The sequence below is a fragment of the Halyomorpha halys genome, unplaced genomic scaffold (genome assembly GCF_000696795.3).
Source record: "Halyomorpha halys isolate HHAL.00 unplaced genomic scaffold, Hhal_1.1 Scaffold177.1, whole genome shotgun sequence".
In the NCBI taxonomy this organism is placed as follows: Eukaryota; Metazoa; Arthropoda; class Insecta; order Hemiptera; family Pentatomidae; genus Halyomorpha; species Halyomorpha halys.
Window position 1 is genome coordinate 787,722 of NW_027114700.1, and position 15,807 is coordinate 803,528.

The 15,807-nt window shown below is 31.0% G+C and overlaps 1 protein-coding gene across 1 annotated transcript; it reads left to right on the top strand.

Annotated features, from left to right (window-relative positions):
- The first annotated feature begins 8,228 nt into the window (after window positions 1-8,228).
- LOC106679093 (probable antibacterial peptide) lies at window positions 8,229-10,088 on the top strand. Its single transcript, XM_014418048.3, has 3 exons — window positions 8,229-8,361; window positions 9,267-9,403; window positions 9,490-10,088. Exons 2-3 carry the CDS (start codon window positions 9,275-9,277, stop codon window positions 9,790-9,792), a joined length of 432 nt encoding a protein of 143 aa, XP_014273534.1. The 5' UTR covers window positions 8,229-8,361; window positions 9,267-9,274; the 3' UTR covers window positions 9,793-10,088.
- Window positions 10,089-15,807: the final 5,719 nt, after the last annotated feature.

Sequence of the window (15,807 nt, forward strand, 5' to 3'; positions counted from 1 at the left end):
GGGTTTTATTTAACGGATTCCGCCTTGGTAGTGGTGGAGTTTTAAATGTATCGGTGGTCGCCTAAGACTCGGTTACAGTTGAAGTACTGACGTCTTGAGACGATAGGAGTGGGGGTAAAGTTTCCGTTCCACTGCGCGATCGTGACCTTGAAGCCCGTGCCGATGCTGGAGTGGGGGGAGGGGAGGGAGGAGGGAGAGTGATGGAAGGGGGGATGGAAGAGGGGGTGGAAGGGGGAGAGACTATAGTTTTAAAGATATAGACCTCCGAATGAAAAATAAATTATTATTAACGTTTTGAAAAAACCGTCATTTTTTATTCCCCCTTACTGTACTTGGCAGACTCATCAATTTTGACTAGTAATTATACATTGTTTTCATTAAAGTAATCAAAAATTGAGGTGAATAACTTTTTTCTCCTCTTGGTCTCTTGTACTAGGAGCTTGGATGTAGCTGGTTTTGCAGCCAACGAATTATTTTGAACACAATTTCTACGGAGGAAGAGCTGGTTCTTCTCCTACACCATATCGCTTGGTAGTATGATGTACACGGAGTATCGAGAATATGGCAATAAAAGGCCTTCCAGAAAAATGCGGATGGAGGTGGTTTTTAAGCTAGACGCCTCATATAATTCCTACAGTTTTAATGATTTTTCTTTACATTTCGATTAATTATATTTTGTTTCTCAAATACCTCAATTGATGATAATTAATTAACCAATATATTTTCAATAAGACCAATGATCAGTTGCCACAGGTATCATTCATGAAGGCTAATATTAATCAGATCAGCTATCGTATTACCAATATCAGATATTACATAAATAAATCACAAATATATACACATTATAGCATGTCGATACCTTTGCCTTTACGTATATAACTTGCGAATTCATAAGTATTACCTATCTATATATTATAAAAAATATTGTTTTTTTTTTTAGGGAAATTTTATGCTTGAGAACGGATGCCCGACTTGGCAATTTACATCTCTATATCAATCTGACAGGTATTCCCTTCTATGTTTATTTGTCATTTTTGTTAATTTTGTTAATTTTTTTTTTTTTTACTTGCTACTTCTTCCTCACGTTTACTATATTTATTGTTGTTTACCTTCTTACACTTACCTCTTTACCACAAGAGGTATAAAATAAAAAATAAAAATTTGTTTTTAGAGGGCATAAAATTATACTGTGAAAACGGCATATTTAAGTATAATGGGGAACTATATAGGCAGTTATTTGGGGTTCCAATGGGGTGAAATTTGACAATATCAGTGGCTGGATTAATCATGAATGATTTAATAAATGATATATTTTCAAAATCAGGAATAAATGTCAAAATAATGTTTAAATATGTTGATGATATTTTTTGTATTATGAAAAAAGTTGATATAAAGAAATTTTTTGAAGAATTAAATAGTCACCATGACAGATTACAGTTCACAATGGAATTAAAAAAGGAAGAAAAACTAAGATTTTTGGATATGATGGTAATACGACAAGGAAAGGATATAATAACAGAATGGACAAAGAAGGAAACAAGTAGTAATTTGATATTAAATTACTATTCTTGCCATCCATTTCAGATGAATTTCAATGTAATTAATAATATTTATAGCTAGTTCTAACGAATAATTTTATACAATTTATTACTCTAGTTCTTTATTTAGAATTCCATCACATCACAACTAGTTTCTAGTCCTCCTATATGTATTGTTCCTTAAATTAAACTAAATAAGTTGCATTAATTTTATTTAGGTATGTTTAATAAACGTTCAATTTCTTCATCCTTCATAAGTTGAACTTCTTACTACCTTGTCCAAAAATGATCCGGATAGAAGTAGCTCTTTGGAAAATTCAGATATCTAGAAGGTTTGATTTATGTCTGGAACTTATTAGAAAGTGATTTTGGTCCATGCTATTTCCATCGGAGTATGTCCATATTTCCAGATGAACATTTTAGTAATGGGATCTCTTACTGCCAGTCTAAAGGATTTGTGATATACAGAAGTTAACAAGTCTCTAGCTATTTTCGTTACAGGCGTCGTTTAGACAATGTTATCAGTGCTTGGGAAATATTTTGCTTCCTTGCCAACCTTTGTGTTAAAATCACCTACAATTATTATTATGCCTGAACGAGGCATGCTTTAACAGTTTTAGCGGACAAGCCACACCACTTTTCCTTAGCTTGCTGCACTGATGTTTCGATTAGAGTATGGTAACTGATAAAAATGGATATAAAAAATTAAGCAGCATCCGTCAAGATAGATTCGTTTTTCATTTTTTTTTTTTTTTTTTTTTTGCAGTATTATGGAAGTTTTAAAGCTATTATTCTATAAACGGGGATGCTCAGAAAGAATAAAATCTGTAAATAAATAAATTATTTAACGAGTTTTGCAATTGGATTTCTTATGTAGTAAAAGGAATGTGATAAATTTATAATAAATTATAGAAAAATTGTTGATTTGAAACAAGTAAAGATTAATTTCAGGCCTAAGTAGGGTGGTAAGTGAAGGTTGGGTGATGGGTGTGCTGCACAAGAATTTTTTTAATTATGTTTTGATCTATATTTAATAGATTTTCTGAAAATGTTGATAAAATTACCGTAATAAAATGAATCATTATTGTTTTTGTTTTTTTTAATTTATCCCGTTTGATGGGCCGTTTTTATTTTCAGTTTAACGGTTTGAATTTGAAAATCATCATACAAATTACACTTACCACCCTACTTAGAATTGAAATCTATCCTCACTCGTTTCAGAACAGATATTTTTTATATTATTCACTACGGTGATACTTCCCCGCACTAATTTTCCAAATGAGCCAGTCAGTTGGCTAATTGACCAATTCTAGTCACAACAGTCTCCATAAAAATACTTTTAATAATATTTCTCGTGGCAAAATTTTAACATTTCTCTTTTGTAAAAGTATGGAAGAAATACAAAAATAAAACGTTTTACTTAAATGCACATTGTCCTCTTAATCATTTAATTACAGCTTTTAATAATTGAAATAATATTAAAAATACAAATAATGATTTAACTATCCTGTAAACTGAACGGCTCAGATACAGGCTACCTCGAATTTAAATCACCATAGTTATTAAATTTATTATTTAATAACTATGGTGATAAGCAAACTTCATTAAGAGGTGAAACTACCCATGCGCTCCAAAGAGGGTTAAAACAACGTAATTGTTTCACACAAATTTTTGATTACTTTAATGAAAACTATGTATAATCACTGGTTAGAATTGATGGGTCTGAAAGTAGAGGTGGGGGAATAAAAAATTGCGGCTGTTTCAGAACGTTACCAAAATTAATTTTTCATTCGGAGCTCCATATATTCAAAACTACCAACACTAGAAAACCTAAGAGAACATTGTTTAAAGTAGAGTAAATAATAAATAAATAATAATAATAAATAAATATTCTAAAATATGAGCCATAATAGAGCTACATCCGTTCTTATAGTTCTCGCTATATTCCTAGTTGTAGGTTTTAAAATAAGCAACATTTCATAAAAAATATATTGAAAGATCAGTAGTCACTGAATTTAACTTGAGAATTCTACTTATATCTCAAAAACGATTTGACGTATAGATGTCTATCAGGACTCAAATTAAAGCTAGTTACATGTAGTATAAAATAGTCTATAACGTTCAACTTCTTGGGAGTAGTAGTTTTTATGATAATTACTAAAATAAATTGATTGATTGTTGTTCAGATAAAATCTATATTTATATGCGAATATCATAAAAACTACTATCCCTACGAAGATACGTGTCATAAACTACTTTGTAGTCAGTTAAATTGCATTTATTTTGAGTGCTGGCAGACATATGTACTTCTTAAGGTTCCAGAGATATATTTTTCCAAAAATCAAAACTTTTATCCGAGCAGCTAGAAATTAACATTTTGTGAATTTATTTTGTCAAAAATCATAAAACTACTACTGCTACGAAGATGGGCGTTATAAACTACTTACTACTGTAACTAGCTTTAATTTGAGTGCTGACAGACCATTGTACGTCAAATCGTTTTCGAGGTATAGAGTACTGAAAATAAATTCATTAACTGCTGCATTTTTTATGAAGTGTTGCTTTTTAAAAAGTTATAACTTTGATTAATAATATTAATATTATATATATTTTGGTTCAGAACTTAGAAAATTTACTCTACTTTAAATGATGTTCTCTTAGCTTTTCTAATGTTGGTAGTTTTAAATATATAGAGCTCCGAATGAAAAATTAATTTAACTTTTAAAACAGCCGCCATTTTGTATCCCCCTATCTTTACTTTGCAGACTCATCAATTGTGACTTGTGATTATATATAGTTTTCATTAAAGTAATCGAAATTGGGTTGGGGGGGGGGCTAACTGCCTTTTTTTCCTTCCTAGACTCTTTTACTAAATTAGTAGGCTTTTGGTTACGCGTTTTTCACCATTTTCCATCACCATTACCTTCTACTGCTTTCTATGTTAAATATTATTATTTCTAATGCTTTGGCTTTCCAATGATATATTAATACGTCTATATTACTACTCTTATTTTCGAAAATGTATTTTCAGCCTGGAAAAAGGATTTTCCCTCCTATTTCATTAATTATATTATCAAATCCTTTTGTAGCTTAGATATATACATATATTACTATTAGAAACGGTTAATTATTTCTATTAAACAAAATTAAATGTATTTCAGAGGAAGCTATTTTGGAAATTCGGCATATAAGCCCTGTCAATTTATTTGAATGATGATATTACTCAGGTGATATTTAAATACCGTTTGATTATACATCAATTTGTCGTTTTTGATGTTATAAAATGACACTTCTGGTCAGTCGATTATCGTTGCTGTCACAAGTTTTGTTTCGGTAATTCACAAACTGCCGGATTTTCCCAAAGATAGTACAGGAAGTGATAACCAATTCGTTTTATTGCGCTATTCGTCTTATCATCGAAAATTTTTTAACTGCCTAGATACATTATCACTTCATATACTATCTTTGGGAATATCAGGCCGTCTTGTGAAATTCGATCAAAGTTAAAATAAATCTCTTATAGTTGTTGCTGTTTCCAACAGATATATAAAAAAAAATGTCCTATAAATATATATTTATATGTAATCTTTTCAACTTATTGAGACTGGTTTTATTATTTAAATAAATTATTTAGTATTCAGCTTAAGTCTCAAAACATCTTGCCAACACTATGAAACTGATAGCACTGTTAAGTTTATTTGTAATTAAAACTTTTAAAAATTAATGAAATAGTAAAAAGTAGGATGATTTGACTAATATTAATGACCTGAACTGAATATCCAGCAAGAAGTTTTTAAATAATTGGATATAAGGAGTAAATTTATATTTAAAGTTGTCCTTGAGGGTGGCCGAATTGGTCGAAACGTTGGACTTTTAAAAAAATATTAAAGAATGTTTTGATAATTAATCTGGATAATAATTAATTTATTTAAACAATATATATATCTATGTAAAAAAAGTATACCCGTATTTTTTTTATTTTTTTTTATGATACACTAGCAGTTTGAACAACACTAATAATTTTTATATCCAAAGAAAAAAAGAGATATTTCAAAATATTTTATAAAAATTTCCCTTCCAATTATTGCTGTATTTATGATAGTTGTTTTAATTTATTTATTTTTTCTAACCATCATTTTATTTTTTTTATTATTTTTTAAATTTAATACTATTTATAATTTATAGGTGGGTCATTCCACATCCATTCAACATAGTTTTGAACTTTTCAGATTTCATAAAAATTTGTGAACTAATCCCCAAATATTTCATGAGGCTCTTACTGGCAGTTAAAAGATTGGCCCGTGTGGAGTAGCAATGGCGGAAGACTTTGCCATTGTAGCATCTAATGCTACAAGAATTACTGGAGAAATTGATTATACATACCCTAGGGATGATCCGTCCCACGATAGTGCAGATGATGGAATGGTTAGACGCACCACGTTGTACCCACCAGGTACTGACCTATGTCCACTATGGGATATGTGGAGTTCCTGAAACAGTTGAACACGTAATAATAGATTGCTCTGCCATGAAAGGACACCGAGCCAGGCTGTCGAGAAAGACCGGGATTTACGGCCTCGCCGAGTCGGACCTTCCCAGTTTGATAGAATTATCTCTTCTTCAAGGAGTTTATTTACGGGTGGAAGGAGGTGCTGGGCCCCACTCATTTCACGATGGGAAGAACTTGACCGCCCAACATCGGCGAGGCACCAGAAGATGAGGAAGCTGACCCAGACTGAGACCAGGAGGGCTGGACCAGCCTGGTAACTGCAGGAGGCACCCAGACGGATGCAGTGGACAAGGTGCAGCTCCATCAGTAAGGGGCTAAGTCTAGCGCTGGGCTGCACCAAAGTAAAAAAAAAAATTGATAACTGAATAATTAATAAAAGAATAAAAAAAAAAATGGTGATCCTTGGGAGGAGCAGTGGCATGTGCAAACCCAGGTCCTAATTGGTCACGATTCTGAAACAATTTTTCGTCTACAACCGAAGGGAAAGGAAACTCCTTCAGTTTTCATATCTCTATTTCTTTTTTATCTATGTTGCCAATTATAGAGTGTCACACATTCCAACTCGACTATCAGCAACGTGGAACTAAACTGCTCCAGGACGTGACAAAGGAGCTTTTGATGCGATTGGTGGATGATTGAAAAGAACAGCTAACAACGTTGCAGCAAATGGACAGGACGTCACTGATTTTCAAGCCTTCATCACTAAACCTCGAAGAAATAGTCGCAACGTGATTCCAGCCCAATTAACCTGGAGAATATAGATAAAATAGCCCGAGCTACTCCAAAAAATATTCCTACCTTAAAATGGACAATGAAAGTACAACAAATTGCTTTTCATGCTGCATCATCAGGCATTCTAACGAAGAAATCGCTGAGCTGTGGTTCACTGTATGATGTGTGAGAAATTCAAGTTAATAGAGGCTTAAATATGTGAATGACTCCTTAACCATCCTAACCCATTAATTCTTAATGTTTCATCCTTAACAATCCCTGATAATCCTCCGAGGCGTCTGAAAAGAAGATGGCCACGGGACCTTCTAATTTAAATTAATGTTTGAAGTACCACCAATGGGTTGTTCCTTCCCAAGATTTTCAAGTGTATATGAAACATACTACATATTTACCTATTGTATTATTTGGAAAAGTGGAAATTACATTAAATAAATAATTTAAAAAAAATATATATGTGAATGAGAACTAAATAAATATTTATCATATCTATTTAATTTATTTAGTTACATTCCAAATATATTAAAAATGAATCGTGAAAATTATTGGGAGAAGTACAAGTGAAGAATAAATAGAAAAATAAATAAATAGATTAATAATGTACAATGTACAACCATTTTACTTATGGCGAATGATTAGTTGTTTGTTGCGGAGTTGCGCTCTCCGTCTCCACATTTTTTCATCAGATGCTGATGAAGTTTATGAGTAAACATTATAGATTTGTATCCCTTTGAATAGAAAAAGTATCATGGGAATCGGTCAAGATTAGCGAATTTACGAGTGAACATACATGAAAAAATACGAATTTAGAACCTGCTCCAATTTTTTTTAAGTTCGTTGATAAAATAATTTATATGTTTATAAATATAATATATTTATAATGAATCAATATGATGTATGATTTCAACTTTATTCGGTTCCTTATTGTAGTACCTCATTTTAGTATATTAAACAATTATTTACTCATTTTTTTCCTACCTGCATTTCAACCATCATCTAACTGAAATAAAAATAAATGTTAATCTATTTTATTATTATCCTTCACTTTCTAAAGTATTACTACTTCCTCAAGTAATAGAAGTTTACGCAGTCGAAAATAAATATCTCTTTATCTAGGAAAGAAGAAATCGCTACGTAAAAGAAATACGGGGAAATTAACTAAGAAGAGAAGAAATGACGCTGTTTATTTTTGATAAATTAAACTATTCCAAAAATATCACAACTACCCATATAACTTAAATAAAAACTTTACTAAGCTTTTGTTCTTTTAGGAATTATATTTAAACTCGTACCTAATTTAGATTATTAATTATAATTATTTACATAATTTAGGTTATGTATTTATAAGTAAATTACAATTGTATAATCACGTGAAACGAATATTCAGCAAGATGACGGAGTAGGGTCAAGATGATAATCCCTGCGTTAAACGTATAGCAAATCCTCGTTGGCAAAAACTTCTGGGTTACCCAGAAGAACTAGCTGGTATATAAAAATGCCAGGGTAGGGCTGTCCAACAGAATTAACTGTTCCATTGTACAGCTTACATTGCTTAGAGAGATCCTTACTTCTAGTAACAGAAAGGTAAAATAAATTTTATTAATTTCGATTATATATAAAGGTACAAATATAAATATATCATCAGTAGAACTATAATTAATACAGCATCTACTATACATTTTAATTCATTAATTTCTTAATTACACATTAATAGCTTATCAATCATTTAATATTTTGACGTTTTCCTATTATCTATCTATATTTTGTTTATTTTATTAATATGGTATATATATATTTTTTTTTTCACCCTCCTGTAGTTGAAATTAACAAATAATATACATAAAATTCCTGCCCTTTTATTGCCATAGAAATTATTATTAATATCAATTAGCATTAAACATTTATAATATTAACTCTATTAACTAGGTATTAATGGATTGGATTTATTTTTTGTTTAAATAAGTCCTATCAAGTATTTCCTTTATGTGCCTACGAGGTCAACTATCAAGTTCTAATTAATTTCTCTATTGGGGTATGATATGACCACTTCTTTTTTCTTTAATTTTGTGTCAGCAACTCATTACCGAGTCCTGGCTTCCAACAACCTCTACCAGTAACTTTTTCACGTTTGGTCTCTCCATTCTTCTTCTATGGACATCCTAGACGAGCTTCTTGAGCATCACCATGTTATCCTGTTATCTTCACACATAGTCTACCCATCCTAGCTTCTCCATCTCGTATACTTTAACATCTGTGCAATAGAAAAGGTTATGCATTTCTCGGTCATTGCGACTACTTTGCCTACTTTTATAGGTCTGAAGATCTGCCATAGGATTGACCTCTCGAAGACCAGTTACCTTTTCTCTTCATCCTTCATTTTAGCCCAATACTGATATATTAACATTAATTAACTCTTCTAATTTTAACTTTTGACTCCTTGGCTCAATGCCCATGTGCTTTAATTATAAATAATCTACAGTTATTTCCAGGCTTGAAGATGTTCAAATTCTTTATTCTCGCCGCACTCGTAACTATTTCAACCTATACTAGTAGCACCACCGCAGCAGCAGTGGGTTACTCCGAAGATATATTTGAAGAGGAACCATTAGCTTACTTTGCTCCTCAGGTGATATATTTGACAATATCTGATTGATGCCCCATACATTGGTTCCCGTTCACTTATACATAATATAATATTTTATCTTTCTTCAGCTGAGGGAAAGAAGATCACCACAGTTGTCTGGAGGAGGTTCTGATAAAGCCGGAACCATCAGGTACGACGGCCAAAGAACTATCTGGAGCAATGGAAAAACAGGAGTAGATGGCACAGGATTCGTCCAGCACAGTTGGCAGAAAGGGGCACCCTCCCAGACAGACTACGGACTAGGTGCCACAGTCAACCACAACTTGTACTCCGGGAGGAATGGCCAGTTGGATGCGTACGCAGGATTCCAGAGGCAGTGGGCAGGCAGGCCTTCCAACCAGTACAACGCCGGCATCCGATATCGATTCTAGTTTAATCTTTACACTTAAATACCATTCAAAGTATTTCATACCTACATTATTGAGTACAGTGTTAGTCTTTTCGTTCAATTCATATGTATTTGCTTCGATAAAACGTTCCTTTTAGAAAATCGAACAAGTGTTTGTATTATATCTTGTAGTGTGTAAATGTAAAGTAATATAATAATTTGTATATATGTTAACTTTAAACATTGAAAAGATCGTCTGTCTGTTGATAACTGTGATGTATGTAAAAAAGTAATTTACTTCTTGATTTTTTTGTCAAATATACATGTTACCAAACGTTATTTATATTGTCTATTATTGATCCATTTTAAAACTTGTTTATTATAAAAAAGTAAAATATCAAGATTTATATAAAAAATCTTCCTCGTTGATGTTGCAGTTTCAATTGAATTTATGTAATAATTTAAAAATGCTTTAGATTTTAAAATAGCATGAATCACATATTTGGAAGCAGAATTAGCATTTCAATGAATTAATTCATGGTGGAAGGAACTAAGAAAGTGATCTTTCCTCTCCATCTCTCATACTATCATTTAATGCATTCCCTGTTTGTAATATTTGCTTGGAAAATATTTTTAATATATTTAAAAAAATGTAATTTCTTCTGTTAAAGTACTATTTAATGTGTGAAGAAAATAGCTAATAGTGGCTATAACCCCAGTCTAAGTTTAGAACCGATATTTATTCATCTTCTTTCGCTCTTCAAAGTCTCATCTTTTGATTTTGATAAAAAAAATTACGAATTATTATTTAATTATATAACATTAAAGAAAAACATAATTAAATATTTTAATTGAAGTAAAACGGCAGTTAAACTTTAATACATTTTCTTTTTTTCTGAAATATACATGTTAACAAACATTACTCTTATCTTGTTAATAATTGATTCATTTTTCAAACTAGACAAGTAGATCATATCATTGAAATCTCTCAAAATATCATTCACCTTTATATTATAGTTTGTTTTGAATTTATGAAATGATTTAAAAAGGGTTCAGGTATGAAAATAGTATGTGCTCCATATTTGGAAGCAGAATTAGATTTCCTATGGGGTCTCTCCTGCCCCTCCGACCCTTATTTTATCATTCACTCCATATCCTGATTTTAATATTAACTGTGTAAACTTATTTTATATTTGTTTTTTTCTTTAATCTCTACCTATAGAGGTTTCTTAAAACTTATTGTAGTATCTAAAGCAAAATGCTCTCTGTCAAAATCTGTTTTCGGAAATTCCATTTGGAAACTCAAAATTATCAATTAACAAATATTGGAAGGGCTCTCTTTAAAAAAGTTATAACTGCTAAATTAAACAAAACATTTTATCGACATAAAAAAATTGTTTCTATCCTCACGTGACAAAACTGAGAATATGTTAATTTAGGCAAAGATAAAACTGTCTTTATCTTAACTACGCAAAGTTTAAAGAAAGTTCAGTTGTAAGATTCTGAGAGGGAGCTATTCTATTTAACTCTTGTTCCGCTGTAAAATCTCTTTCTCTTCGAATAAAATATTCAATAAATCTTTGATTTTTCTAGCTGCAATTCCATTACAGTTACTATCTAGGAACGTGTTCCGTTCCACCAAACTTGAAACAATTAAATTCGAATGAAAAATATACGAGAACAAATAACGACTATATTTTCTCGTCACAAGTACAAGCCTTTTCGTTAAACCTGACCTACCAAATGTACCTCTTTATACTGTCTATTGTACACTTTTTTAAGATACTTTGATGAAACATGTTACGTACAACTAAGTAGTCTTCAATATCGAAAAGCTCTGACACGGCTTAAATAAATTTTTTTTTCAAATCTTCCTCCGACGTACATTTAATATTTTTTATTTGAAATAATTAACCATCTCTCATTTTGAATAGTAATAAGAAATGAACGAGTATAATCTATGAAAGTTTGATAATTAACTCAAGGAAATAATGGGAAAAAATGTTTTTCCAAGTTGAAAACACATTTCCAGAAATAAGAGTAGTAATACAGACGTACTATATACAGGTAGAAAACTAATGATTTTAGAAAAAATAATATTTAACAAATGAAGTCATAGAAGGTAAAGGAGAAAGACAAAAATTCATTAATATAAAGTTAAACACGATTTAACCGTTAAATTGGTGGTAGCATACGCAGTGCGATTTTCCATTTTACTAACGTGTAAAAGCTTTCAGGTTATCATAATTGGTTAATAGAAGTTTTTTAATATCTCTAACTTACCTCTTGGGAACCTTAGGGGACCAGATGTCTCCGATACGGGGCCCCTGGCATCGGTTCAAAGAAAAGTTCCGAAACCTAAAGGTATATGAGTTGGTTAAAGTAGAAGTCGTATTACCACAGTGAATAATATAGAAATACTTGTTCTGAAGCGAACGAGGATTAATTTCAACTAAAAAGAAGGGTGGTAAGTGGAAGTTGTGTCATGCGCCTCCCACACAAGATTTTTTAAATAAGTATGAGCACCTGTGCTCTGCATGCATTTAATGGCAATTATATACCAACTGATTTAATGGCAATTATATACCGACTGATTTAATGGCAATTATATACCAACTGATTTAATGGCAATTATATACCAACTGATTTAATGGCAATCATATACCAACTGATTTAATGGCAATTATATACCAACTGATTTAATGGCAATTATATACCGACTGATTTAATGGCAATTATATACCAACTGATGTAATGGCAATTATATACCAACTGATTTAATGGCAATCATATACCAACTGATTTAATGGCAATCATATACCAACTGATTTAATGGAAATTATATACCAACTGATTTATTTTTTTGTGTGGAATGAGAACTAAGGATTGTTGATTGTATTAAATAAGCCCAAGATTAATGGTATAAAAATTACAAAAACTGATGTTCGCTGGTCCAGTAAAGTTGACCAAAAAAAATTGATAAGGAAAAATGAAGTCAGATCCGTTCTTAGCGTCTTTTGAAAATAATTTATCCTGACTAAACTAGCAGAATGGATAACGTATTTTTTTTTTTTTTTTTTTATGGAGAAATACAGGTATTAGTTTTTTGCAACTGAAACAAAAAACCCTAAAAACGAATTTTCATATTAATCGAAACATATTTTTTTTACTTATAATTTTAGATTTTATTTTTAGAAAAAACTTAGAAATGGTTTAGGACTGTCTAAACGGTACAAAATATTAAGAACTGTTAGGTAATGAACTTAGGTCCAGTTGTAACCCGGTAAACAAATTAGATTAGGAGATATAAAATAAGTCGTTTGAGAAATCTTTTTTTAATTTGAAACTCCTTTTTCTCCGATACAAGAGGGATAAAGTCTAAAATATATGGGCCGAGAGAGCAGATAACCAGTTTTCCACCGGTTGTAATTACGTTTGATTTGGATAACATTGTTAGGAGTTTTGAATTCATTTCATGAAAAAGCGACATCAGCAGGAAAAAAAAACCTTAATAAGTCAAGCCCAAAAAATATATAATTTTTGATTTGAATAAAAATTTATATTTAAGGGTTTTAAAAGAAGCAACGAACTAATCTGACTAATTTTTCCTTAACAAATTTTTTTGGTCTACTTTACTGGGAGTAACTTTCATTTTTCTAAAGTTGATATACACTTAAAATCATTTAATACAATTAACAATCATTTATTCTTATTCTAAACAAAAATTAAATTGATGGGTATATCATAACCATTGAATCGTGTAGAGCAAAAGCGGCATACGATAGTAAAAAATATTTTAACTATTTTTTTCTCAGCTCCTAGGGAGCATCAGCAAGAACTCTTTATGGATTTCATTGAAATCGGTTTTCCTACGCGCCTAGCCCCCCTTCTAATTGAAATTAAAAATAATGTTCATTTATTTTCTGAATGGTTTTACTTCCTAAATTATTATAACTACCAGAGCTGATAGAAGTTAACAAAGTTGAAAATGAACATCTCTTTAATTTTTCCGCGAAGAAAGTCATCGATCGCTCCATAAAAAAGAAAGGCGAGAAAACTTAAGAGTGAAAATAAAATAAATGATGTCATTTATGGTAGATAAATTTATTAAACCACAATAACTATAAGAGCTATTACTAAAACAGCACAACTTCTTGGAAAATAACATAAATAAACGTATGTTCATGTTTATATTTTATCTAAACACCTATCTTACTTAATACACACACTCTCATATTTGTCGAAGAGAAAAGATGAAAATGGACAATTCATCAAATCCCTAAGGTAGATGAAAATTCACGGAACATGTTCGAATAATAACTCTGTAAGGTGATCTCTCCAAAGAAGGTAAGTGATTTGATAAAATCCCTTAACTGTTAGTGAAAAGATGAAATAAATATTTTTTAGATATTAAAATTATTTATTTAGTTAACCATGTTTAATTGAATGTATAGCTGCTAATACAGCAATAGTCATTGAAATACAAATTATTCATTCGATACCAATTAACAAAAGAAATGGATACTACTGCTGATATTTTTAAAACAAAAAGGATGTTTTTAGTGAATGCAATTAATAACTAATGATGTTTTTTTTTTTGTGTTAAAACACGATGATTTTTTTGCATCTCGAGTAACAAAGTACGTTACTTTCATCTTTTCACTAAAGCAATAAAGAGATTTGATCAAATCACCCCACAGAGTGGTTATATTAACACCTGCCGCCAATTTACCATCTACCTTAGGTATTTGATTAAATCTCCATTTTTATTATCTCCCTGGAACATATTTAATACATGAAGGTTTGTAATGCGTGTGTTTTAGTTAGACGTGATAGGACCAAGATCATTGTACCCGCGTATCGCAAATTGTTGTGGGAAAAACCTCTGGGTAAGCCAGAAGAGCTAACTCACATATAAAAAGGCTGGGGTTAGGTACCCCACCAGAATTCATTCTTCCTTGATAAAGGTTACATTGTTTATAGAGATCAATTCTCTGCATCAATTTCAGACAGGTAATATATTTTTTAATTCTTTGATTTACAGTGTTCATTATTACGAGTATAATAATATCCTATTTCGAATCGATTAAATCAGCGATCAATTTCAGTCAGAGATAATCAGTTAATATGTATTTAATTTCATTAATAAAGAAAAATATGCAAGAGTGGATTGTTAGCTGTAAATTTGTACAATATTTCGATGGTAGTGCCGTTGAAAAAGAATCAATATAATAAAAATGCTAATTTATCATATTTTTCAAGTTTAGGAAAATTAATAAATCACATATTTTTTTGTTAATATTTATATGCGCGTGTGTACATATATTTATCCCATCCTTTCATTCAACTTTTCGTGATCCATCCCTATCTTCAAGCTAATTATTAAAAACAATTAATAAGTCCTCACTTATTCATTGAATTGGGTATCATGTTTCTTTTTAAAGATGCTGGCCATATGTTTTATTAAAATAAAATTAATTGCAATTATTTCTTGTATGTGCCTAAGAGGTCAACTATTAATAAAATCTAATCACTTTATCTATTTGGATGCTCTATCTCTCTGTTATTTTTTTTCTGGCACAACATTTCATCGCCGAGCACAATTACCTCTACTAGTTGACTATATTCTTAGCTCCATCTCTCTAGGAACAAAAACTTGTAGAACTATTGCATCTTCTGCAGCAATCTCCATCTCCACACGTTCTAATCTCTCTTCTTATCTTTTTCCATGAATTTCCTCTGCTCTAACCATTTGAGGGGATAGCCAGGCAATTGAGTTATATACAACGCATTAATTAAAATAAGGTCGGACATGGAGTTTTATAGAGCATAACTTTCGTCTCGTTTGGGAAAAAGCCTTCTTAATATCCATGTACGTTAATTATAAATAATTCCATTAACTAAAATGATCCTATGTTATCTAAACTTATTTCCAGGCTTGAAGATGTTCAAATTCTTTATTGTCGCCGCACTCGTAACTATTTCAACCTATACTAGTAGCACCACCGCAGCAGCAGTGGGTTACTCCGAAGATATATTTGAAGAGGAACCATTAGTT

Coding starts and splice junctions, on each gene's coding strand:
- LOC106679093 (XM_014418048.3), top strand. CDS start 9,275: ATGTTCAAATTCTTTATTCTCGCCGCACTCGTAACTATTTCAACCTAT. Junction 9,404..9,489: donor TAGCTTACTTTGCTCCTCAG/GTGATATATTTG, acceptor ATCTTTCTTCAG/CTGAGGGAAAGAAGATCACC.